General features: G+C 43.5%; 1 protein-coding gene across 2 annotated transcripts; it reads left to right on the forward strand.

The window, feature by feature from the left end:
- Window positions 1-6,948: 6,948 nt before the first annotated feature.
- tbx19 (T-box transcription factor 19) lies at window positions 6,949-25,325 on the forward strand. 2 transcript variants are annotated; one of them, XM_088608515.1, is made up of 8 exons: window positions 6,949-8,304; window positions 12,072-12,336; window positions 17,218-17,352; window positions 19,228-19,289; window positions 21,403-21,464; window positions 21,773-21,955; window positions 23,772-23,892; window positions 24,418-25,325. In XM_088608515.1, exons 1-8 carry the CDS (start codon window positions 8,072-8,074, stop codon window positions 24,662-24,664), a joined length of 1,308 nt encoding a protein of 435 aa, XP_088464641.1. In that variant the 5' UTR covers window positions 6,949-8,071; the 3' UTR covers window positions 24,665-25,325. The 2 variants fall into 2 exon arrangements, with proteins under 2 accessions (XP_088464641.1, XP_088464642.1); XM_088608516.1 differs by lacking the exon at window positions 6,949-8,304 and adding an exon at window positions 10,367-11,121.
- The last annotated feature ends 1,427 nt before the right edge of the window (window positions 25,326-26,752 follow it).

Raw genomic sequence — 26,752 nt, forward strand, 5'->3', positions numbered from 1 at the left:
TTGGCCTATTATATATACTGCCGACATAAGGACATTTTGTAAAACCCAGTTCTACAGAATCTGCCTTCGTTTTGTGTACGTTTTGTTTTTGCTGGAATGTCTGCCTGCCATTTTTTTTTTCCTCCTTGGATCAGGAATATGTGCTAGAGGAAACTCGGTGAATATCGTGTTTGGGGAATATGTTCTCCTGTACGTGCATCGTGGAGTTGCTACTGACCTGCGGGTCACCCTGGGTTGATCTGTGGCTGAATCACTTTCACAGCCAGAGTGTCCCACCTGTCCGCTGCGGAAACGTCACTTCCCAGTGCGCTCTGAAACATTGTTGCACTCGGAGCGCACGTGCAGCTCTTAATCTGGTAGCGCTGTCAGGCTGGAACGCAGAAATGAATGGCTGAATAGGTCTCATTACTAACTGTGTGGAAATTTCCTCTTCAAAATGTTTAGTGCAGCTCTTTAAAAAAGGCCACGGTTGGCGCCTCCATTACTGTGGGATTCAGCTGTTCAACGGCCATTGATGTGTAAAGGAAGATCACTCCCCTGTTGCCCATTTATTCGACTGTGCTAGTGTTTGACTTTACCAGAATGCCTTTCTCCAGCTTTGTATTCCTAATGCTGAAATTCAAGGGCTTTTAGTTTTCATTCCACCTGAGCTCTTAACTGTGTTAATTATTGACTTAAATGGACCAGTTTAATCTTTTTCAAGTCTCTGAACTTATTGGTTTAAAGAGACCTATAAAACCTACTAGATTGCACGCAGGAGTACCACAGTTGTGCATCTTTGCTGTAGACTAGTTTTTAATTACACTAATTTCTTATTTGTAGCAGATTCTTAAAAAAGGTGGGAACATTTAACATATTTCTGTACATGGACTATATGTGCTGACCCATTTTTACCTCTTCACTGGAACAGTTTTATTTATCCTAGATGGATATACAAGGTGTACTGATTACTTGTGGCTTTATTTTATTTAATTATAATAAATGATGTTCTTCTTAGTATGCATGTTGTGACATTGCTGTGAGTGTTGGAGGTATAACTTTTTTTTTTCTCAAAGGGAAAATTAACAAAACTTTGACCATATCTGTCATTTACTCAGAGTCAATGAAAGACAAATATTCAGTTGACATGAGAACATGAAGTCACGTCCGTTTGAATTCTTAACTTGATTACAATGCTTTGAAATAAAAACTGTTGAAATCCACAAAGAAACCAAGAAAAGTGAATACAAATTCTGTTTTGAAACCAGTAGCATGTTGGTGCTCTGTTTTTTTTCTCAGAAAACTCCATACCTAAGTTATCTCCCAGTAATTTTGATTATTTAGTTATCTAAAAACTGTTTTTAAACTGGCCTTCTTGTGAAGAATTATAGAAGAAACATTTATGAATCCATAAAGGAAGATTGGACCACAGAACACATCTGAATTGTGTAGCCTTCAGCAGTAATTTTGGAATACCAGTTACAATTTAGTTGTGCTCCTGAACTTAACTTTATCAACCATAAGCAACTACATCTGAATCCTTCTTAAAACAGTCCATCTACAGATTGACCACATTCCATTGGGGGTAATGTTCTCTTGTGATGAAGGAAGCGTAGGCTTCAACTGGTGATGTGTCCATAGCGACTGTAAGACTGGAACCCAGGATATTAACAACTGCCTGAAGTTCACCTGAACTTTTTTAGTTCCGAACAGCTAGCCACCAGAGAGAATGTATAACATATTCCAAAGAAAGTTTTATTGTAATATTCTTCAAAGGAGCAGATTCCTGACCATAGACCAGAGAAGGGAACAATTCTCTATTGGAACTTAATTCTGTTTTTGAATGGTGTCACATTTTATTAATAATGGAGGTAGTAGGTTAGTTGTGGCTTTTGTGAAAATCACCCAGGCTACAGTTCCCCTCGTTGGCTTGAGATCAGCGTAGTGATAGGCAGTTTCATTAGGTCTGGATAACTGTGAAGTGTCTCCTTCATGATACATTTGCTGGTAGTCTGTGGCTCAAATCTGTAATACAAGACCAAATGACACTTTTTAGCCCCAGTTCTCCTACATGGAGAAAGAATGGGAATATTGTTTAAACATTTGCTTCATGACTCATGACCAATATCTAACTCCAAAACACTATCAAGAAAAAAGCGTTTTACAAAAACGTGTTCTTTGGAAAGATGTATTTTTTATATTTTAAGGTGAACAAAAGCTAAATATTTAAAACGTTATCCATTCAGCCTCTAAATTGTATGTGGAATGCACTTTGTGAATTTTTTCTATACTGCCTATAATGGAATATATTTCTATTTTTGCTATGTGTATAAAATTTTGAACCCAGTGATGTCTGAACAGTCTGTTTTATATTGGACCCTGTGGCACACCTGCATGGTATGGAGAGATAGGGACTCTTGTGGCCTTTGGTTATACAACTTTGTGATTGTTTTTATATACTTCTTCTCTTTCGACCAGTATTGTGAAGGGAATGATCCTTAATGCAGAGCTGTATTGATTATTTTTTAATCATGTTAAGTGAATGTTTTGTAGGTTCATTTCCATACGTCATTTATATTATTAGGAAAGTGTTTACTTTCAGACACATAAGGCCTGACTTTTTGTAAAAAGCAAATAACGGATAAATCACAATCACTTTCTATTATGCTGTGCCAGTGTTACTTGAATCCCCTGGAATGAAATCTAGTGTTTAATGAATAACCGTGTTGCTCCTGTAGTGAGGCTTTACTCTTTTTTTTTTGTAGATTATTGTTTATATTTTGTTCCTCCGCTGGGATGTTGTGGCCTTCCATTAACACCTTATTGTCTTAGCCTGTACATAATAAATAGTTTAATCCTTGCTTCTGTGTTACTTGTGCTTTTTTCAAAATCTGTATGCTTTCCCTGTATGTAATACACCACATACATATTTTTATTTCTTTGGTGTAAATCAGTCTGGGCTTTTATCACTTGCTAATAAAACTTATAAAGTATACAACCCAAATGAAGCCATTCATTTATCTAGTACCTGGATTTTTATTTATTTATTATTAATTGTTATACTTTACTGAGCCATGGCTTCATTTGAGTTGTATACTTTGGTTACTGTAGGTATCTGGTCTGTAGAACCACTATTTTTTGTGTAACCAAGCACTTTCGCTCTGAAATCCTAAATCCTAGGTTTTTTTTTCTTTTCTACTTTCTGATTTTGGTTTCTTAATGAAATGTGTATAGAAAGCTGAGGACCCTTGATTACCAGTACATGAGTCTCACTGTTGGCTCTGCTGTGGTTTGTAGCAGTCGTTTACAAGTTAAGAGCTGTGCAGTATAGTCCAAGAGGAAACAAGAACATTGTTCCTTGTAGAGGCTGAAGCTCAATACCAACAAACAGGAAAGGATGGAGTGTCCCCATCTCGGCGGACCATGAGTTCATAGTCAATCGCCTTTAGGAGGGCTGCCTCTAACAGGCACTAGAATTTCTCAGAAAGGCCACAGGTTTCAATGACCTGTACTTCAGAAGAATAGACTTGCTTTTAATTTCAAACTTTTGATGGGCACACGCGCCCTCTGCTAATGAAACCTTAATCTGCTCTAAGTCTTTTTAAGTCCTCTAATCTCAGCACCCAGCCTCCGGATGATTAAAGGGCTGGCGGAGGCAGCTGGGCCTTGCAGTAATTCAATTAGCGAGGAACTCGCAGCGCCTCTGCAGCAGGACGTGAGCCGATGACAGATCGGGTTTCCCACGGGCTGGGGAACATTCAGTCTGCTTTTCTGCTTCAGGTGTTTCGGATAATTCACAGGAGGTGGAAATTCTGATCAGATGTCCGTTTTTTTTTTTGTTATCGTACAGGGTTTCTCCGTGCTGAGTGAGACATGGTTTTAGGACATATTAACGGCAGCGACCGGACTGGAAAAGCCGTCATTCTAGGAAGCTTGGGTTGCATCAAGAGGCTCCGAAAGTGAATTTTTAAAGTTCTTTAGTCATAAGGCAAGCAAACCCTGCCACTTTAGATGACTGGAGTTTCATATTTCTAAATTGATCATCTTGAAAGACAAGGCTACTGCCAATGTTTTACCCCAGTCCATCTCCAGATTCTCTCATTGAATGTTCAGAACTGAAATCTTTATGTTCACATCAGTTTATTAGAGCCCATCGCTTGCTGGGATAGGTTCTGACTACGAACTGGAAGCAGTGGTTGGAAAATGGATGGATAGGAGTTATGAGATAATTGACATTTTCCTAAGTGGAAATGACATCAGCTTGGTTGACCGAGTGTCCTACGGGGATTGTACTGTGAAAATCTGAGACTAGTGGCGTGAGGCTACTGTTAGAAGCACTGCAAGCTGCACATCTGTAACATGCTTTGCTCCAGCTTGCAAATACTCTCTTGTGAGATTTCCTTCTATCATCTCATAGAGGCCAGACCATCAACTGCCTCTTCACTAGTCTCCGAGCCCTAGATTCCATGCGTCTTCCTATCCTGTCGAACAAATATTTAATGGGGCTTAAATCTGGTGAAGTAGCACATCCACAGCATAAGTGTCATACCCTCAGCTCTCAAGAAAACTACTGTTACGTGAGCAGCATGAGGTCATGCCTGCTGGAATGTTATTTACTCACAATGAGCTTGGGGAAAGGGCAGGAAGTGAGGTCCAAGGACATGAGCAATATAGTATCATGCAGTCAGGTTACCTCATGTATGGCATATATTACATAGTATTTCATATTAGAGCTTGATTAAAAGTTTGTTTTTAATGTCTTGTATAAGTCTTCATACTAAGTTGCATACAACAGTTTAGTCTGCATCATATATACTGTATATTAAATATACTAAGCATAAAAAAAATATTACATAGAACTTCATGAAGTTATCGGATGAATGAGCAGCAAAATGTGCAGGTGCAGTGGTTATTAATAATGTTATTTGGTCACAATGAGCCTGGGGAAAGGGCAGGAAGTGAGATCCCAGGACTTGATCAATATAGTGCCATGCAGTCAAGTTACCTTCGATCACTACAGACCATGTTCACACTCCACACTGATTGGTCTGTTGGACACATCGACTAACATATTGTTCTGCATGTCTGAGCCACACTCACTGACATCCATCAGACTGGTCCACACTAAATCTTGATTTGTCACTGTAGAGCACTTGTAGGCTGGTAGTTTACCTAAGGCAGATTAGTCCAGCCTCCAACATACTGGTGACACAAAGGCACCATCCTGTTGGTAAGCAGGACATGCTGGTTCCTTTCTATACTCTTTCTGATTTTCACCAGGCTTGGTATTTACATGGTGGAGTCACCTCATCACCTGAGCCCAGCGCTCTCACTCATGAGGCGATTAAGTGCTTGTGCACCACTCAAAGTCACTTGAGTGTATCACAGACAGAAGGGAATGGTCAATTCATCAAAGAGATGCCAAAACATTTAAAGCAGTATCCGTGCATAAATATACATTACATGCATAAAATGGAGAGATACTTGTTTTTTGCTCAGAAGAAATGGATATTCCGCTTTTTCCCCATGGACTGTACAGGAAATACCGGCGTATGACGTTCAGTAGCGGAGAATATTGTGGAGCTGCATAAGTAATAAGTTAATTTTCAAAACAATTTGCATCTTGTGTTAAGGGTTGATTAATCGTTGCATTCACTCTGTAGCAAATGACACATGAGAGAACTGTTTAAAATTACCCTATGTGTACTACAGTAGCCGCCCAAACAGAACTGCACACTGAATTGGACCGGCCTGGAGGGTCCGTAAAAACGCTCCAGCAGTACTGGAGATACGGAACTTATCACTTTCCCACATAGATTTCCTCCAAAAGAAGCTCTCCATCTAATAAATTTTAAAAAATATAAACACATTTCGGTGTAGCGCGTATTACAGAATCAATTAACTGACATTGAACTACGAATAAACTCCATCTGAAACTCCACATTTTTCATAAAGAAGAGTGGGGGGGAAAATATATATTTGTTACATTATATTCTACTTTATTGTAATTCTACATAACTAAGTGTAGAGTGAGTACACATTTTGGCATAACCCGATAGTATTTTAGATTTAAAAAGGTACATTTGATTACAAAAAAAAACCTCATCGTTTTTGTTTTCCCCCTCCTGCTCAAAAACCTTTAGAAGTGCTGGATGCGCCTCCCGGGCTCGAAGCCGCGCGACGCGCGCACGCTGGAGACTCTGTCCACGGTGCTGAAATCAAATCCGCTCGGGCCGTTCTTCACGAAGGCTGGACAAGAGACAGGAGCACACGGAGGAATACTTCAAAAATAAAGACCTTTTAGAACCGCTGATTTATTCCTCCATCTTTGACTAGCCTGAATCTGGAGAGCCACCGTTAGCTGTTAGGCAGAATACTGTGTCTTAAAATCATTACGAACAAAACACAGTAATCTAAAGATGTACTAGTTTACAACGGGATGTTTGTATTGTAATTATTGGCGTTATTTGTGTCATCATAGCTATAATAATAAAGCAAAGCACGCTCAATTATTCTATACATTTTCTTAAAATATGAAATCTAAGCCATTTAAATCATTTTAATGTGGGAAAGAAATAGCTGTGCAATTATATAACGAAATATATTAGCAGAACATTGTTTCTAAAACAGATAGAATGTGATTATTTCCTATTCTTTTCTAGAATCACTTTTCAGAAACAATTGGAAATGCTATTAAATCCATACATGACAGGTGTATAATAGATAAGTCGTATGTAATGTATGTACAGTAATAGTCGTAATTTAACTTAAAAATGACTCCTCAAAAATACGGATTCTAGTCCCCTAAAATAATTGCTTTTATTTTTACCCAGTTTCTCAATGTCATAGGAAATCGACGTTAAAATTACATCGCACGATTGTTCTTTATATGTATCTTTATATGTCCAGACAGTTTTGGAATTTCAACTAACAGCCTTTAAATGGCAATAAACGAAGTGCGCAACTACTGTAGATACAGAGACGTTAACTACGTTTGCGGGTGATCGTTGTTTTATTTCGACGTTCAATTTTAATACTGTATAGGCAGGGACAGGAAAACTACCTTTTTAGTCTTTAAACTGTTTTTTTCTTCTTCACCTTGACGTTGTCTCTCTGGAGCGTGTAGTGAGTTTCCCTTTTTAGAAGACTCCAATGTCTTAGGGCAGGAACATTTTTAAAGTGGTTTTGATGCTGAAACAGTCGGAATGGTTTATTCTGTCATAGGAATCGTTCGCTTACTTTTCCCCCATTTGCTAAGACTTCAGCTATGAACAACCGGCCTACTAATATTGAGAGCAAAACGAAATTCACAGCGGAAAAGAATGATTGACGGCGTAGCTCAAAAGAAAGAATTGCTCAACTTAAATTCCATTTACTGTATATACTGTATGGACGGGAACATCCATTTACTGTAGAGAGCCGTTCGTTACTTTGAATATAAGAGCCCATCAAGGAAATGGTTACACCGACGATGCGCAATGTACCTGAGAAAATGTAGACATGTCACCGGTTTTAAATACAGACTTTATTTGAGGGCGTGCGTTTAAAAATAGCCCTTTACCGCTACAGCCTTAAATGAAGCCGCCGTTGTGCCATACGTGCACATTCCATTTAAAAGGGGGTAGCAATTATATGGCCCAACCTCGACGGGGGGAGAATGACATAAAGCAATGAATGTGATGTTCAATTGTCGCGTTTAATTAAGGGGAGAGAAAGCACAAGGCGGGCAGGTCTGAAATTTGTTCCGAAAGTAAGTTCCCTTAATTAAAATCGCCAATGGTGAAATTAGCCGTGAGCCATGTGACCGCACAGGTAATTGCGGAGCTTGTCTTTTTCTGAGTGAGATGGTGCCATATTCTCATAAGGTGACAGCGCATTTACATGGCCACAACCAGACTGAAATGCAACATACGGATATGTTTGAATATTATGTATATGTTTTATATGTTTTCTAATAGCTAACGCTGCGCCACGTTGTGACCACGCTGTGAGGCATTCAAACGAGGTTGGGAGAAGGTTCTGTTCGTTGGTGGTGGTTTGTTGAATAGATTTCTAAGAAACCCATACAGAAGTGGGGAAGTTCGGGCGCCCAATGAAGGTCGAGGGCAGAAGGGGCGACGCGGACGGCGGAGCCGGGGCTGCCGTGAGGAGCGGCGGCGAGTGCTGCATCTCGCGGCTGCTCAGCGTGGTGGAGAGCGAGCTGCAGGCCGGCCGCGAGAAAGGGGACCCCACGGAGAAGCAGCTGAAGGTGACCCTGGAGGAGGCCGAGCTGTGGAGGAAATTCAAGGAGGTCACCAACGAGATGATCGTCACCAAGAACGGCAGGTCGGTACAGCCTCTCCTCCGGGTTTATGAATAATCTAAACACCCTAATCCGTTTTAAACTTCGCGGAAAGTCCTGCTGCCGACTCGTATACCCCCTTACCTGCTTTAGAGAGCCGGAATTCAATCCGGAAATTTTCACAAAACGGGAGTACTGATTTTACCATAAAGCAAAAAATAAAAAAACCCAAACATGAACGTTTTTAAAGAATTCACTACAGAGAACCACATTGCAACAGAAAAGTTTATCATATATATAATAAACAACTCGGCGAGATGCTGTTAAAGATCGAATAATGTCGGAAAAAGTATGCTGAAGCTTGAGCAATTATACTTCGATGCGTAGGAAATGTTTAGGTAATAAGTACATATCATTTTACAAAACACAGGCATTGCTGTTATACAGTTAATATATTAGGCTCTCCTGTTCTATTAATATTGTTTTAGATTTCTGACGTTGAAAAGTGTTAATATAACTATTCGTCTATTGCATTTCGCAGTTTTCTACACGGAAATTACAACGTTACAACATTTAGTGTTTAAAAAATGTAAAACACATTTGATACATGTCAATAAAACCCGGTGTTCTAGTAACGGGAATAAAATCGTTCCCCTGTAGTCGATAACGGTTCCTCTTTAAAAGTAACATTTCCGCGATTATTTCCTAACTGCCATTGACGGGGTAACGGTTTGATATTAAACTCGAGTTACCCGGCTTACTGGCGAACAGTACCGTTAAGGTGATGTTAATGTCACGTTTCTGAAATGAGACATCGGACCCAAATCACGGCGCCTGCAAGCGCAGTTATTTCTACTGGCGCCGCACATTCCACATCCCGCGTGGATCGGTTTGCATCAAGATCAAAGTACTGTAGTTCTTGCAAAAATATTTATCGTCGTCCAGGAAGTCATCAGTTATTACTATTAACCACCTATTTTTTTTACAACCAAATAACAAACTATTATTATAAATGGGGAAAAAAAACTAAACATAACGCATAGTGCATGGATTTTTTACTAACGCATAAAACAGAAAAATTAGAATATTTTTTTTTCTTTAAAAACATTGCATTACATTGACAATCCGGAAAAACCTTTTCTGTATTTACGTTAAGAATAAATCGGATATACATAAACAATTACATAATCCAAGTTTACGCACATACAGTAGAGCTATGTAATTCGTAATTGTTGTGGCTTTCTCCTCATCCTTTTAGTGAACGAATGTGATTTTAAACCCAGGTGAATTATTTCTGTAAAGTCACTTTTACAATATGCATAGTTCTTGAGGAAGTGGGCTCAGTCGCTTGAAATAAGCGAATTCAAAATTGGTCTCCATACACTTCCTAGTTCACCCGGCTCACCTGGTGTGTGCCAAACCAAACCCAAACTTACTGTAGGAACGTAACAAAACACAGAACCAAACACGAGTGTTTGCGTGGACTCCAAGTCTCATGGAATTAACACGAACACACCGCTACGCTACTCTATTTAAAAGTAAAAAGTAGAAAAAATCAGTTATTTTAACTTCACGGAGGTAAGCGTTTTATGAATCTGTTCGTTCATGGTGCGCATTCACTCCAGGACAACCTTTGCAGTAATACAATGTGATTTTCAGAACAGACTGAGAAAGGCAGACCATCCGTATCACCACATATACTAAGTATATTAAGTATCGATATTTTTTATTTTAGTATTTTTTTATATCCAGTGCTCTTGAAATAACGGATAACTCAATCGCAAACGTTCTTGGTCACACCCGTAGAGTCGTATTCATATTAACTTTTACAAAGGATTTCTGTCATTCTGATCTTCCATGCTTTATTTATAGAATTGTTTTCTTGGAAAAATATATTTTACGGGTTAAAGACGTCACTTCACTGAAAAAGATGAACGAGATCGAGTGTGCCATTGTAGGTTTTGGTGTTGAATAATATAACAGTGACTCACACAAGAAGAACAAACAGAAAGCGATAATGAATATTGATTAATCCTAAAGGATACCAAAGCGCTTCACATACAGTACAGGAGGGGACCCACTCGAGACTGGACAGATCCTGAGTGGAACTTATCCTCGACTAACGGACTCTTTCTTGCAGCGCTATGGGATATTTAATGACAAAGTAGTCAGGACCCCGGCTTAACAACGCACCCGAAAGACTTCACCTCCTACAGCACATCGTCTATGATCTCCTCACTGGGACATTGATTTGTGAATTAGGAAAGATTGGAAGATGAAAGAGCGCCACCTACAGGTCCACCATCACTGCTTACTACAGTCACCTGGTTTTCCCTGGAGGTCTTCCAAAAATAACTTCGTCTTTTATTTCTCTTTATGCATACACACGCACGTATATATTCGCATAAACCCGTATTTGTGAAGCTCGGTATTAAAAGAAAATATTTAAAAGCTGATGTCTTGATATGAAGCAAGACTATAATCAGAACATGATTTTTTTCAGTTTAACGACAGTTTTTGTTATTTAACATTACGCCTGAACTTGCCTAAACGGTATTCATGCTCATATTAGACAACTATTAACACTACGGTCGATGTAACTGTATTTATCTAACACTAAAACTTCTTTCCAATATTCCCGGAATTTTCCCGTTAAATTGTAACAACGAACTAAAAATTTAAAACATACGTAATTTTGGCTGGACGTAAAGTGCTTCGAACTATTATTATTAATACTAATTGTACAGGATCTTTCTCCTAATCTCCGACAAAGCTAGACGTGACGTAATATGTGTGCGCGCAACACTAAAGTCAGAAGAGATGGGAGTCAACGTGTTTTGGTACATTAAGAGTTCTCCTTGGTAAGAGGGTGCCCAGTAAAAATAAAGGGGAGTTTATTTAAAAAATGCAAGGAAAGCGTCGAAACCTCCAGGCTCTGTAATACAATAAAACTATCCTATGCTTGCATGGTGGCGATATTATTACCCTGTTATCGCACTGCAGGGAGGGAGAAACCGAATTACAGTTGATAAATGGCACAACTGCTTATTTACCAGACTGACAAAAAGATGGTATCACCTTTTGCAAATACTATGGGATTTTTTCAGCGCTTGGAAACTGGGAATTAAGAAATTCTATCTTGAAAGCATTTCTTGTTTTTCACCTGAATTCTGACTACTTACCATCGATTGGTTGGGCTATGTATTATTTAAATTGGCTCCTGACTGCATTTTGAGGTTGGTCATGTTTATGAGTTAACAGAGCTGGTAGCATTAATTCATTTAATGGGTCTCTTTTAGCCAAATTGACCATAGCTGGTGTCAGTGGGTCAGGAACAGCATGTAAGTGGGAAGCTCACATACATTTGCATGTTTCTGAACAGCATACTTTAAACTCTTTACTGGATTTCAACTAAAAAAGTACAGAGCATTACCTATTTTAAAGCCATTTTCTCTCTATAAAAAGGTCTCTTATGTATAAAAGTGTCATTTTCACCTAACCAGACACCAAAAAAAAAAACCTCCAACAATTCTTACATAGCTAGCCTACTGGAGACATGATGAAATCCTGCAGTATTCCAGGGATAAAGGACTTAACAAGACCTATTTCAGACCCATACCCATTAAGAGAGACAAAGTGACAGTGATCAGTGAGGTAAGACTTGAACCATTTGAGAGCAGAGTCAGACTTGGCTGACGTGATAGCCTGCACTTCCCAAAACCCGGAGTGGCTCAGAGTGTCCTGCAGGAGGAAGATGAGTGGTGAGCGATGAGGAGGGCTGATCTCTCCGGACTCTCTCTGTTGTTCCCAGGAGGATGTTCCCCGTGCTGAAGGTCAGCGTGTCAGGCCTGGACCCCAATGCCATGTACTCCTTCCTCCTGGATTTTGCCCCGGCAGATTCCCATCGTTGGAAGTACGTGAACGGGGAGTGGGTCCCCGCGGGCAAGCCGGAGACACACAGCCCCAGCTGCGTCTACATCCACCCTGACTCTCCCAACTTTGGAGCGCACTGGATGAAGGACCCTGTGTCCTTCAGCAAAGTCAAGCTCACCAACAAGCTCAACGGTGGAGGACAGGTACCCTTAGCCTCTCTCGGTCTCCTCATCTGCCTGTCCCTCTCCGTGCCTTTCCCTGTCAATTTCCAACTCTTCCCTTCTCCCAGGCCGTGTGTCCTGGCCTCCATTCTGGTTCCTGACTCTTCTTTGTCTCTTTGTTTCTTCCTCAAAGCAACAGAACAGACAAGTATTCCTGAACTGTAAGATTTAGATTTAGATTTAGGTTTAGGTTTAGGTTAAGATTAAGATTAAGATTAAGATTAAGATTAAGATTAAGATTAAGAATAAGAATAAGAAAGTAGGAGCATTAAGGAAAAAAGAAATAGAAGCATCTTTAAAACAGTAAAAGAGAAGCTGTTTTCAAATGTCAGATCAAATAACACGACAACATGTGACGAACCTGAGAAGGAGTTTACAACATGAAGTGAAGCTTAGTTTATATATATTTGCAAATACAGTTACCAGTGTAAGATCTTGCTAAAAAAAATAGAACATGATCTGTTTTTAATGAAGGTGGTGGAAGCAGATCTTTTCAAAAACTGTTCTTGATAGTTTTTCTTTGACTTTCTATCTGGTGAAACAGTTATGGTCTGTTAGATGTGGATATATTTCCAAAAGTCTTGCATTTCTACAGTCCCATGTTACAAAGGAAGAGGTATTTTTCACAGCAGAAACAAAGAAGCTCTTCAGCCTGGAGATTCATCAGTTTTGTTACAAATGAGGGGTTACACAGATAGAGAAAAATAGAATATCAGGAACTGACATGAGCAGATTATTCAATAAGTAAAATAAATGAAAACCCTTGACGTGCAAATGATTTCTGCCAAGAATGTACTCCAAGCGATTGGTTTAATTAGAGGTATGTGAGTTCATTGTTGTCTGGCACAGCTTTGGTGAAACGAATAATAATTCAGGCACACTTGGTTAAACAATTATTTATTAAAAATGACAAACATACACTCATCAACATGTGACATAAAAATGCAACACACAAGTTACACCATGTAAAAACGTACAAATAAAGTGTCCCTGAGGCCTAACCACCCAGAAGAACTCCAGACTGTTACTAAATATTCAGACGCTTATTGCATATAATGCCTACTAACATGCCTGTCCATTTATTTTTTGGCATCCGGGTTAAGATTAAGATTAGGTTAACCTTTCTCCCTATTCTAAAAAATGCACCCAATAACCAGGAGAGGCCATTTTAACTGTGTAAGGCCATTTCCTTACACAGGAAATCAGAGTTTCTTTAAAACCACAGAATAGCTAAGTTTCAAATACTTAGCTCCAATCTGGTCTTCCTGGGTGATCTGGAACAAGAAGGTCTCACCTCTCATAACTTTCCTGTGATCTTGTCTGTTCTTCTCCCTGTTATCCCACCATCCTTTTATATGGTGTCTTTCTGGACTGTTGACTGACGCTTAATCATTTACCCAGAACGTCCTTAACTAAGGTAAACCAAGATGAACTTTATGATTGCGTTGATCACTGAATCTGGACCCCCTGCATCAAAGCCAAACATCCTCCTGCTTTGAAGCTGGAAATGTTGACACTAGCCAGGTGTTACCCGTTGTATCTAGATTCTTAGAGACACTTCCACAGTTGCCTATACAGGTAACGGTGTTGTTGATGAGATCAGGGGACGGTGGAGATCATCGATGTTGTTCATCGATACAAGACTGTGGATCACTCACAATCCCAGGAATGGGAGAGGAGGTGGGAGTGTGTAGGAAAACGACGGGCAGCACAGTCCCCCATGCCTCCCTGCCCAGCTCACACTGCAGCTCCTGAGACGCCTCCAGGCACTAGAGTCTTGGAGAACTAGCAAGGCTTTTAGAAACCCTGACTCGTCTGTAATCACAGGCTCAGCCATGGGGAAATATCAAGTGCGCATTTATACAATTAGTGGGACCCTCTCAGGCCACTTCACCCCCGGATACCCTTTGTTCCCAGGGGACCGTATGTAAACAGGAATAAACAGCTCTTAATTGGCACTTTTGGATTTAATGGACTTCCTGATGTTAAAAAAGAGAGAGATGTACTTTAGGTAGTCATCCAGGCTTTCAGAGGCTGCGTTATGTGGCTTGTGTGCTCCATTCAAGTATGACTTCAGAGCAGAATTGTTGTTGGTATTTATGTGTACTGCTGTTCCCCCCTCCCTCCTCCCCCAGCTCCGTTCTCTTTTCTTTGGCATTAAATGCAGTGTTGGCAACACTGTGGGACCAGGAGTGAGAACCAGCCCTAAATGAAATAATTGCCATGGTTAGTTGTACATTATGATAATTACCTGTTTTCTTTTTTTAAATGTGAAGTCAATTTAGACCTCCGTCCTTAGATGTTTAAAAAAAAAGGCAAAAAAAAATAATCTCCTGATGTGTATCCGGTCCTTTTCAGTGATTTTAATGTTAAAGGTGAAGTAAAGCTCTCAATTAGAATGGAAAATTGTTTGTTTTTTCAGGCGTTTTATATAATAATTGTTAAATTGGGGAGAGAGTCCAGAGAAGGGTATGCGCTCTCCGAGCGGCGCTGTGCTGCTAGTTCCCTCTGGTGTCCCTGGTGGTGAAATAGAGAACTGCAACGGCACGATGGAGACAGTCCCCGGGCGTTCCTGAGGGTGCCCCAGGATAGCGGCTATCAGCCCTCACCAGGGGACACTTCTAGAATTCCTCCTTTTTGCTCAAGCCGAGTTCTTAATCACGGGCTGGTTGATTTCAGTTTTGCTATTTACGGTGCATTTTTAAACCGACTTTCAGCTCTAATAATCTTCTTACCTGTTATTTTACAAAAAGGTAATTTTATAAAATTGCCCTCATTGGGGTGTGTTTGTCTAAACTGTCACCATTTGTACTATCACAAACATGGAAAAAAAAGTATGATTGTCTTTCCAGCCTGTGTATATTAATCAAAAACTGATCTCCTGAAAAAAAGAGTACACAAGCTTGGAGAAGCTGTATAAAGTCCTCTGGACTGAAGTTATTTAAGCAGTACCCTCGAAGTGGGGTGTGTTACGCCACCTCCTAGGCTTCCCAAAACTTAAAGTGCAGGGAAGATGTGCCCGTTGTGGTTAACATTGAGCTGCAATACAAAAAAAAAAGGAACAGTGCTTGTGCCTTTATAAAAAAAAACAGAGTAGTAGTTTATTTAACAATTTGAGGTACAACATTAGTCACGTACATGAAGAAAAAGAAAAAAACAATTTAGAGTACAAGAAACACAAAAAGTATTTTTCAAGACTCCGGTACTGCATGGTGCTCCTCAGGTCTCTGTAGATCTCTCTTAGTATAGATCAGCTGCAGTTCCATAGCTGATGTTAATTAAGACATCACCTCTGGCAAATACCTAACCTAATGAGAAAAGCAGGCTACACTCCCAGCAGATAGGGGGTTAAAGACGACCAACAGTACATGTAAGAGGTGTTTGAGAAATTCAGAACAGGGTGTAGAAACACTTTAACCAAAAGTCTAAACAAACAAGCAGATCAATATCCATCAGCCCTGGAGATGCAGAGCTGAGCTGAGTTGAAGCTGACAGTGGGCTCCCCTGGGGCCAAGACCCCCCAAACTAGTTACTAGAGATGCTATTCTTAAGATTGCTTTGGGAACATCGAGAAGAGAAACCAGTCTCTGCTCATGGCAATTTCCACAGACAGTGGGGCAGAAAAAATGAACTTCTGTTATGCCCCTAAAAAAGACAGCCAGCTTTCTGAAAATATCTGGATATTGTATTTTTCTAAATTCTAAAAAAACCCGAGAGAGTACACATAGCTTTTAGAATTACAGTGCAAGAGAAGCGTTTTAGATGTGGAGTTTTTTATAAGAACTGCAAGGTAAAATATTACGCTATTGCTGTAACGAGAGCCGGTCCAGGCTTTCGTGAACTGTAGTTCAGGACCCTGTGCAGACGGTATAATCCGGAAGTGAGTGGAGAAGGACAACAGGGAAAACACGATGAGGATCAGGACGGGATGACAGACAGGGGGCCGTGACGACGGTGATCCGGTGCTTTGGGGGCGTGGCGTAGGCGGACAAGTCCAAATAGTCCAAGGGGGAAATCTGGGGCACAGTCCAGGGTCCAAGTGCCGGGAGATCCATCCAAGACAGGTTAAAATCTGGAACGGGATCCAGAACAGGAACGGGGAACCAGGAAGATATAAAAAGGATAATGAGGCCAGGCGCTCCGAGCCCCAGACTCAGACGGTAAGGACGCCGTGATGAAGCCTATGCTGTCGGGTCTCTCCTGGACCTGCTGGTAGACGGGCTTCCAGGCGTCCATCTCCCAACGCTGAGCCAGGAATAGCGGAAGCGCCAGGCTTAAATAATAACAGGCAAAACAGGGGGCAGGTGCACATAATAAACTAAAATATGAAAGGGTCGGTGCGCCCTTAATAGGAGGGATGACGATCGTGACAGTTGCTGTGTTCTGTCATCTGATTTATTTAGTCAATGTAGCTGGAATGAAAACCACCAGGCAAAGGACTCCCCCAGGACTGGAGCTGGGAATCACTGTTCTGGGCTGTGACAGCAAAGCCATGTGGGAGATACGAGCACTGTTTCCTGTTTTTAAAGCAGTATCACTCAGACATCACAGGGCTGGCAAACTGTTTGAAAACTGCTTTGTTTCCATGGACCCCAGACTAGGTGGGGTTCTTTGAAACAGGGGGTGTTTTTTCAATCAGAATAACCATCGAAGGCTTGCCAGATTTAAGGACAGCGTGTTTTAAGTAGCTTGCCCTGTGCTATTCTCTGTACGTCTCTGGCGGCTGCCAAATCTATACCCCAGGTCTTTAAGTCGGCCACCTTTAAGAGGAGACAGAACTCCCCAATCCATCTGTCAAGGAAGGAGGGGACAGGGCAACTTCTGAAGGAGGAAAGGTGATCTGGGTCCTCGTTTTTTTTTCAGATCATGCTGAATTCCCTGCACAAGTACGAGCCTCAGATCCACATTGTGCGCGTGGGGAGCAGTCACCGGATGGTGACCAACATCTCTTTTGCAGAAACGCAGTTCATCGCGGTGACAGCGTACCAGAACGAGGAGGTCAGTCTGCTCGCATCCCCGATTTCCTCTAGAGCACGCCCACTGATGCCTCATTCCCTCGCTTCGCTCAAGATTTTAATTAAGCATATTGGCGCTCCTTCCCTGCTGTGTACAAAATCTGAAATGTGATTACCAAGGTCTTATTTCCCTCCAATCTCGTGGGCTTCCATATCCCATTTGTCCAGTTACGAGCCCTGGCAGACCAGGAAGTCATGTGTAATATCCCAGGTTCTCTCTGCTTCACAAGACGGTAGTCAAGAGATGTTTGAGCAAGGTGGAAAATTTTCAAAATGGCAGTCCGGAACATGGAGATTCTCAAGGAACTGGGGACGATCAAGCAAAACATTGAAGTCGGATGTGTTATGTGAATCAATAATTGCTGGAGTTGGTTCAGCAGTGAAGGTGCTATGGGTTTATTGGATAATTAATGGAGTGGTAAGTGAAATCAGAATAAGAAGAGTTCTGGGAAAAGAGCAACTACACATGCTCTTGCGCCTCAATGTCTAAGCCCAGAGGTTTGACTCCTCAGAGCTTAAATAGTGAATGAGGCGCCCTTTATGAGGTAGATAAGCCCGGCCTGATCTCGTATAATAACAGATAATGGCTTGATTGTCCTGCTTGTGAAAAACTGTCAGCAAGGTACTATACATGTCTTAATAATGTAGAGACAGCAGTGTACCCCGACAGGGAAGATGAGGACTGTTGTATACATGTCTGATGTACATGTATACACGATTTATACAAAACCATGTCAAATGATTTTGCTGGGGCCCTGGGCTCAAATCCTGATCTTGGGTGCTGTCTGTGTGGAGTCTGTATGTTCTCCCCAGGTTTGCGTGAGTTTACTTCCACAGTCCAAAAGCCTGCTTGGTTAATTGTCTTATGGAAAATTTGGCCCTGGTGTGAGTGTGTGTTCGTATCTGTGCGTGTCTGCCTGTAATGGACTGGTATCCATTCTGTGTGTATCCTGTCTCCTGCCCGTTCTTGCCAGGATAGGCGGCTGCTCCCCCTTTGACCCTAAATTGGAAGAAGTGGTTAGAAAATGGATGGATATAGTCTTGTGTTCTTGAAAGTTTAGGTTTTTTTATTTGGTCAATAGACCTACTTTAATAGATGATCTTGAATATAAGGAATTATATTACTAGAAGGAAAATAATCTTTAGTTTTAAGAATTGCTGGATGTTCACCCTTGCTCTCCTCAGGTAACCAGAAAGGTAAATGGTCTGGAAGTACTTCCAGCAGCTACGGCATATTACCTTGCAACTTACAACTGGCAGCCCACTGAAGCTGAGCAGGTGTGAGCCTGGTCAGTACCTGGATGGGAGACTCCTGGGAAAACTAAGGTTGCTGCTGGAAGAGATGTTAGTGGGGCCAGCAGTGGGTGCTCACACTGTGGTCCATGTGGATCCTAATTCCCCAGTATAGTGACAGGGACACTATACTATAGACAGGCGCTGTCCTTCGGATGAGTATAACCTAGATTTGAACTGTTTAGACTCAAAGACCGCTTGACCATTTTTTTTTCTTCTTGTTTCTGTTCTGAAATGAAACCGAAAAGGATTGTGGGCCGAAAAAAGGAGTATAACCCGGGCGTCCTGGCCAAATTTCCCATTGGCCCTTACCAATCATGACCTACTAATAATCTCTCTCTAAGAATTGGCTTCATTACTCTGCTCTCCTCCCCACTGATAGCTGATGTGTGGTGAGTGTTCTGGTGCACTATGGCTGCCGTCGCATCATCCAGGTGGATGCTGCAGATTGGTGGTGGTAGAGGGGAGTCCCCATTACCTGTAAAGCGTTTTCAGTGGAGTGTCCAGAAAAGCACTGTGTAAGCAATTATTATTATTATTAACTATACATTCTCTTTTGTTGAAGATCACAGCGCTGAAGATCAAGTACAATCCATTTGCGAAAGCATTCTTGGATGCCAAAGACAGGTAAGATAGCTCTGATCAGTTCACTGAGCCCAGCTGAAATTTGGCTTGGCGTGCTTGTTTTTTGGACTCTCGTCATCATCGTTATTGAGAGATAGACAGTATAAGACCTGTGGGGAAAAGCCAAACTGATTCCTATAAGCCTTGTTAGGCTGTTGTTGACCTGAAGCACTGAACTGTGGTCCTGGAGTTGGAGGTGGAGTTGGTAATCCTTGTTTTTTGACTGGTATTTGTTTCACTGTAGTTGCTGAAACAGGTATTGAGTTGAATGTCACAGATTTCGGGCATTTAAGAAGTGAGACGTAATTCTCTCCTCTTGGTGGAGGACAAGTTTAGTGATGGCTCACAGATTCTCTAGAGGGCTGACCTGGGTATGTCTGGGTCCACACTATAGGGTTTTCAGAAACACTTTCATGTTCCTCCTACTCCTCTTTACAACGGCTTTCTGGTCGCAATGTCAGATTCCATATCTTGGTGCTACTGGACTACCAAGGGGACCAAACCAGCATACCACTAGACTGCAGTCAAGCCCTGTGTTCTGACTGGAGCACTGAGATCTGCTTCATCAGGCCGATTGGCAGTGTCATCATTGATGGGCTCTGAGTCCCGGGTCTGACTGTTCTCTATGCTGCCCCCAAGAGGTGAAACAATTTGAAAACTCATCTCTTGAAGTTAAACCTGATCCCAGAGGCCTAAGATTAATCCTAACTTATTCACTCACTTTTATGTTGCCACTTCTCGTCTCTTCAGCAGCAATGAAACTCCTAAGTGCTGTGCAACACCCTGGCATTGTTTTTCTGTGGTTTTATTGCTGTTTTATGCCGCTGTTAACTGCACCGTTTTTCATCTGGGCCAGCTGTGATTGTAAGTTGCTGTGTATTATAGCATCTAGCTCCAGAAGCCACATCACCCTGCAGTTCATAGCTGGCAACCCACTGCAGCTAAGCAGGTGTGAGCCTGGTCAGTACCTGGATGGAAAAACTAAGGTTGCTGCTGGAAGAGGTGTTAGTGGGGCCAGAAGGGGGCACTCACCCTGTGGTCTGTGTGGGTCCTTATTCCCCGCGATAGTGATGGGACACTATACTGTTGCAATGTTCCGTGGGAAGCGAAGAGCAATGCAAGGCACAGAAAGTTGTCATGGCCATCCACTGCAACCAAGGAAGTCTCCAGTCGTGACGATTACTCGTACCACTGGACCCGGGATTCTGAGGTCGACAGAGTGGGACTGCCCCAGTGCAACGGCTTTCCCACTTCAATAAGCTCTCCCGCACAGGTTTCTTCGTGCAGCTCATCTGTTTTGGAAGATAGCACAACCGTCATCGACAGACAACCATCATCATTATAGCGTCTGCCACACGAAGAAAGTGTAAAGGCAAAGGAGTTCAGATGATCCGCCTGCACGAAAGCAAGCAAAGAAGAGAGCTCCGTCGTTGATATCATGCAGAGGGTCAGCAGGAGCAAACTGGTGCAAACGCACAAGTGCCCACCGCGATCGGCTCCTCATTATTAACCATTTGAAGCTGACAGGGTTGTTAAGAAGCTCGTTGGTGCTGAAGTGTGAAGTGTTTCAAATTTGGAGCTCCATCAGCTAGAGTGTCAAACGCCACACTAGACAAGACTGGAAGTGTGCTCTCCTCTCGTAGGGTACGGTTTTGCAGAGACGTGCTAATACTAGGTTCAATTATGATCATTAGCCTATTAGCACAAGACACCAAGTACCTTCCCAGCAGGCTGTTTTCTGGCTGTCAGAGCTGCCTCTCGATTTGAGGCAGTGTCTGGACTGCGTTGGTGGAAATTGATTTGCTTTACAGAAGAATATTAAATTCTTACATAACCATTTTGCTGATCATTGCTTAACTGTTTACTTTGATAGGTTTATTGTGACCTGCAGCTGAACTGTTGAATGAACTGGATTCACCTCCCCAGTGTGTGCCCTCAGCACCTTTGCAGCAGAGTTAGGGTTAGTTTAGGGGTTAGGTAACCCTAACCCTTAAACAGCTGGGAGACCTGCAGTGTTAGTGGTAACTAACACTGGGTTTACCACCTTGTTCTGTGACATTTACAATGGAGAACACTTCCCACAGTGTGTTCATACAGTTCTCCCTCCACCTTGCAGGAACCCTCCCAAGAACCTGCTAGAGGGCTCTTCTGAGAGTCAGCACATGGGGATATCTCACTGTGAGTCTGTTGTGTGTCTGAGAGTCAGCACATGGGGATATCTCACTGTGAGTCTGTGTGTGTGTCGTCTGTGAGTCAGCACATGGGGATATCTCACTAAGAGACTGTGTGTGTCTCTGAGAGTCAGCACATGGGGATATCTCACTGTGAGTCTGACTTTGTGTGTTTCTGAGTCTAAGCCTGCATGTGTTTCTGTTTGTGACTGTGTGTGTGAATTCTGAGAGTCAGCACATGGGAATATTGCAAATGATGTGATTTGTTTGCACTGCTAATGTCTGAGCATGTGTATGCACATATTCTGTAAGTAGGCGGCTGGTTGATCTCGAACCCAGATGCCCTATGTACCTCAGGGAGCAGCAACTACCAGTACAGTGGGAGCCTGCCACTGGCCCCACCTCACCCTCCTCACAGCTACGAACGCTATTCCACTCTCCGTAGTCACCGAAGCACACCGTACCCCACACCATACATCCACCGCAGCCCCAGCACAGGTAACATCAGCACGGAGCAGGGCTGAGAGTGTGGGTGTGTCACTCGAGTGGGACAGCTGAGAGTGTGGGTGTGTCACAGCACTGGGACAGGGCAGGAGGCAGGACTGAGAGGAGTGTAGGAGTGCCACAGCAGTGGGACAGGGCAGGGGGTGGGGCTGAGAGGAGTGTCCCAGCACTGGTACATGACAGGGGTCGGGGCTGAGAGGAGTGTAGGAGTGCCCCAGCAGTGGGACAAGGCAGGGGTCGGGGCTGAGAGGAGTGTAGGAGTGCCCCAGCAGTGGGACAAGGCAGGGGTCGGGGCTGAGAGGAGTGTAGGAGTGCCCCAGCACTGGGACAGGGCAGGGGGTGGGGCTGAGAGGAGTGTGGGAGTACCCCAGCAGTGGGACAGGGCAGGGGGTGGGGCTGAGAGGAGTGTGGGAGTGCCCCAGCAGTGGGACAGGGCAGGGGGTGGGGCTGAGAGGAGTGTAGGAGTACCCCAGCAGTGGGACAGGGCAGGGGGTGGGGCTGAGAGGAGTGTGGGAGTACCCCAGCAGTGGGACAGGGCAGGGGGTGGGACTGAGAGGAGTGTAGGAGTACCCCAGCAGTGGGACAGGGCAGGGGGTGGGGCTGAGAGGAGTGTGGGAGTGCCCCAGCAGTGGGACAGGGCAGGGGGTGGGGCTGAGAGGAGTGTAGGAGTGCCCCAGCAGTGGGACAGGGCAGGGGGTGGGGCTGAGAGGAGTGTAGGAGTACCCCAGCAGTGGGACAGGGCAGGGGGTGGGGCTGAGAGGAGTGTGGGAGTGCCACAGCACTGGGACAGGGCAGGGGGCGGGGCTGAGAGGAGTGCAGGAGTGCCCCAGCAGTGGGACAGGGCAGGGGGCGGGGCTGAGAGGAGTGTGGGAGTGCCACAGCACTGGGACAGGGCAGGAGGCGGGGCTGAGAGGAGTGTGGGAGTGCCCCAGCAGTGGGACAGGGCAGGGGGTGGGGCTGAGAGGAGTGTGGGAGTGCCACAGCACTGGGACAGGGCAGGGGGCGGGGCTGAGAGGAGTGCAGGAGTGCCCCAGCAGTGGGACAGGGCAGGGGGCGGGGCTGAGAGGAGTGTGGGAGTGCCACAGCACTGGGACAGGGCAGGAGGCGGGGCTGAGAGGAGTGTGGGAGTGCCCCAGCACTGGGACAGGGCAGAGGCCAGGCCTGAGAGGAGTGTGGGAGTGTCACAGGAGTGGGACAGGGTAGAGGGTAGGGTTGTGAATAGTGGGGAGACACTGTATTTTATTCATTCAATGAAGAATTGTCAAAAATGAATCTTAGTCTACAGTATACCTTTATCTGGTTTTATGATCTTTCCACTGAAATGATTTTGAGCGATAAGAATGCAAATTAAAGGTTATTGCTCTGAACTATTGCTCTGTTACTGAAATCTCAGTAGTGTTGCAATAGTGCAATAGTGTTCCATGCCTCTTTGTATTTCACAATATTTATTCTAAATGTCCAGTGTCAGCCAAACTTAAGAAGGAAAGGTAACTGCAGCCCTCAACAAAGGTATTAACTTTCAACTAAGATGCTGATGTCACCTTCAGCTAAGGTGTTGCTGTCTGATGCAAAAAACATATTGAACTATAAAAAGCTTAGTTGTACAAACATTACATAATGCAACATGAGACAGCAAAAGATTTACAGTGAAACAAAAGTGTGTCATGTATGATAGTGTGCACAGTTTCAATAGATGTCAGCCAGCTCTCTGGCACGAGTGTCTGTGCTGTAAGTCATGTTTAACCTGTAACAACCAGCCCATGCCACCTCTCTCCTCTCCCTGTGCTGTGCTGTGGTGCGGCTCTGTCAGAAAGCAGCTCCAATGGCCTGCAGGTGTTCTCTGGACACGAGAGCTGGACGCCCCTGTCAACTCCCACCCACCCTGGCATGCTGCCTGTCTCCCCTGCACCTCCTGCCCCAGGCAACAGCAGGTCAGCTCCAGGACGTGGTCACGGGGGGGGGCTGGGATCATGTACCATGGATCAAATATAGAGGTGTCATTCCTGGGACTTTGCCTTCTTGTCTAGAGCTGGAGTTGTCAGTCGTGTAGTGGGTGACATGATAGCTGAAGACTATAAATTATTAGGGAACGAGACAGTCAAATAAAAAAAAAACACCAAAAAGAAAGACAATTCAGGCCACAAGAAACTATCAAAAGACCGATAAAGAGGAACAGATAGCACATTTCATGATCTTGTGAGGAGACTACACAGCGGTCCCTTATTCGCACTGACATCTCCGAAATGCCATGGATTGGATGTTGTAATCCCGGCTGGAGGCATTGTCTAGTATTTTGTCAGGCCAGAATATTATTGTGAAAGCAAGATCCTAACCTACATGAGCCAAGTGAGAATGGGAGGGGGTTATAATATGTGTTATCTGGGTTTGGGTTTATGGAATTGCCAGACTGATCCTCACTATATATATTTTATTGTTTTCCTCTCTGCGTTTACAAGTCAGTACCCTTGTCTGTGGACTGTGAGCAGCTGCAGTGTTAGCTCCTCCGGTACAGCAGGGGGCAGTGTGGGCTGTGCACAGGGACAGATGCTGCGTCCGGCTGGCTGCTCCACTGCTACTTCCTCCTGCTCTGCAGTGAGCGTGCCGGGCCCAGGAGCGGTTACCGTGGAAACTGGAGGGGAGCAGCACACCCACATCAGACTGGGCGGGGCGAGCTGGGCTGCGGTCTCCGCCCACTCCTTCTGAGAACGCCTTCACCTTGGACAGGACTTGGACTGGACCGGGGCTTAAGGCCTATCACAGGTCCGGTCTCCTTCGGAGAGACTCGTTGATCTCGTTTCGTTTTCGTCTTTACAAGGAATAAAGAAAGATGGCTTCACTTATTGCTCCACACTACATTCATCCCGAGGAGTGCAAAATAAATGACAGAGTAGATTCTGTGCCAGTATTAGATAAGGCTTTTCATTTGTTTTTCCACAGAGAGTTAAACTGCGGGAGAGAACCCTGAATGGCTGAGGCCTTTTGTGGGGGCTTAAACGTGAAACATTCATAACTTCACACTTATGCTGAAAATAAGATAAATTTGTGTTTTGGTGAGAAAAATTAGGTAAAAAACGTTCTTGGAAACAGGAAGAAGCCAGAGGCCTTTTCAACATTCTCTCCTTTTTGCTCAAGAAAAGAAACCGCCTGTGCAATTAACACTTGATGTGTGTGTGCTCATGAGCCATTGGCGCACAAACCCTAGGTTTAACAGAAAGATTGTGAAAATGGTTTTGAATGATGCTTGTTGAGCCGTCTTTTGTTTTAATGAGCTGTAAATATATTAGGTTTCCTCTTAGTAGAAAATGTCTGTGAACTCTTAACCTGGTCTGCTGTAAATAAGAAATAAAATTATCATGTTTCCCTCTGAAGTGTCCGTGTCGGTAAAACCACTGTTCTGTCAGGGACAGCAATGACCTGCAGCCAGCGCTCTTCACAGACTCCTGACCTGGGGGCTCAGGGCTGCGGGCTGTGCCCTGTGTTCTTCTTGTGGGTCTTTTTCACTGACACACTTGTGGTGGTGAGGTGGTTGGTACTGCTGGCTTCGAGTTCTAAGGCCCCGGTTTCAATTCCAGCCTCGCTTAGGCCTGTCTGTTCATTCACCCGGTGCTCCGGATTTAAAGGGGGGAACTGCAACTCTGTTTTCAGATTTCGGGGCTAGTAAGAATCCAGCACTGGTGAGCTCATTTTAAACCGCAATAAAAGCCAAATGGACACAGTTACTTGTAAAACTTCCCATTTACTGTACGTCACAAAATAGATTCAGTCTCAGGTACGCGCAGCGCTATGTTCAGGGATTCAGAACGAAAGCCACGAATCTTCGGGTGACGTGTTGCAACCCGATGACATGCTCGTGAATACATTGCTTTTTATCCAATAGAGACGTTGCTCTCGACTTTGAGACGGCTTTGCCGACAAATACTATTTATTTGTTAACTCTGCATGTGATCAGGTTAGGACATTTCTGTGGTCAACAACCAGTCTTTATTCGCTTGTACATCACATGACATTGGTCATTGCAGTGAATAGTGAGCAGGAAGGGCCACATCACGTCGCCGTTCGTGAGGAACTGGAATGCAAGTTTACAGGCGATTTACAGTAATTTCACCAAGATCACGATTTTGTACTTAATCCGAAAATAATATTTGTTTCCTATAATGTCAATTAATTTATTTTGATACCGAGATTTAATAACCGGTGTGAGAAATTGGGACTGAAGTTCCCCTTTAATCCCTCCCCCCGGAAAAGGGTGTCGCCTAGTTTCTCTTGCCCCTACACCCCACTTTAGAGCGTGGGACTACATGGCCAGGCAGCTCATCGATAGAGCTGGGACTGACAGCAGATGTGTGAGAGGACGCCATGTTCGATTTCGTACATGTTCTCCTGAAACGACATGGAAGCTGAAAACAGGCTCTTTTACCTTAGCAGTGAACTAAGACCTTCTCTCCTGGTCGTCCAATAACCCCCTCTAAGTATTAGCTTACATGAAGCACATAATATTTCTCGTGTGCTCCCTCGGAGCTTTACAAAACTGTTGGTAATGAACCCTGTGCTGCAACAATCTTTAAAGAAGGCCACGCAGACACCTAATGTCTAAATGCAATCATGCAATTAAAATATTATCGGGAGGATGAGATATGGTGGAGGGGGACGATGTTTGTTTTTTTCCGGGAGAGGGGAATGGTCAAACCAAATTGATGTATCATGGACCATTACTTCAAAATTCACGGTTAGCAATTATCTAATTAAACCCCCTTCTGAAGAGTTTTGTGCGCCACTTCTACCGCATGTGCA

Source organism: Lepisosteus platostomus, chromosome 2, assembly GCF_059453375.1.
Source record: "Lepisosteus platostomus isolate fLepPlt1 chromosome 2, fLepPlt1.hap1, whole genome shotgun sequence".
Lineage (NCBI taxonomy): Eukaryota > Metazoa > Chordata > Actinopteri > Semionotiformes > Lepisosteidae > Lepisosteus > Lepisosteus platostomus.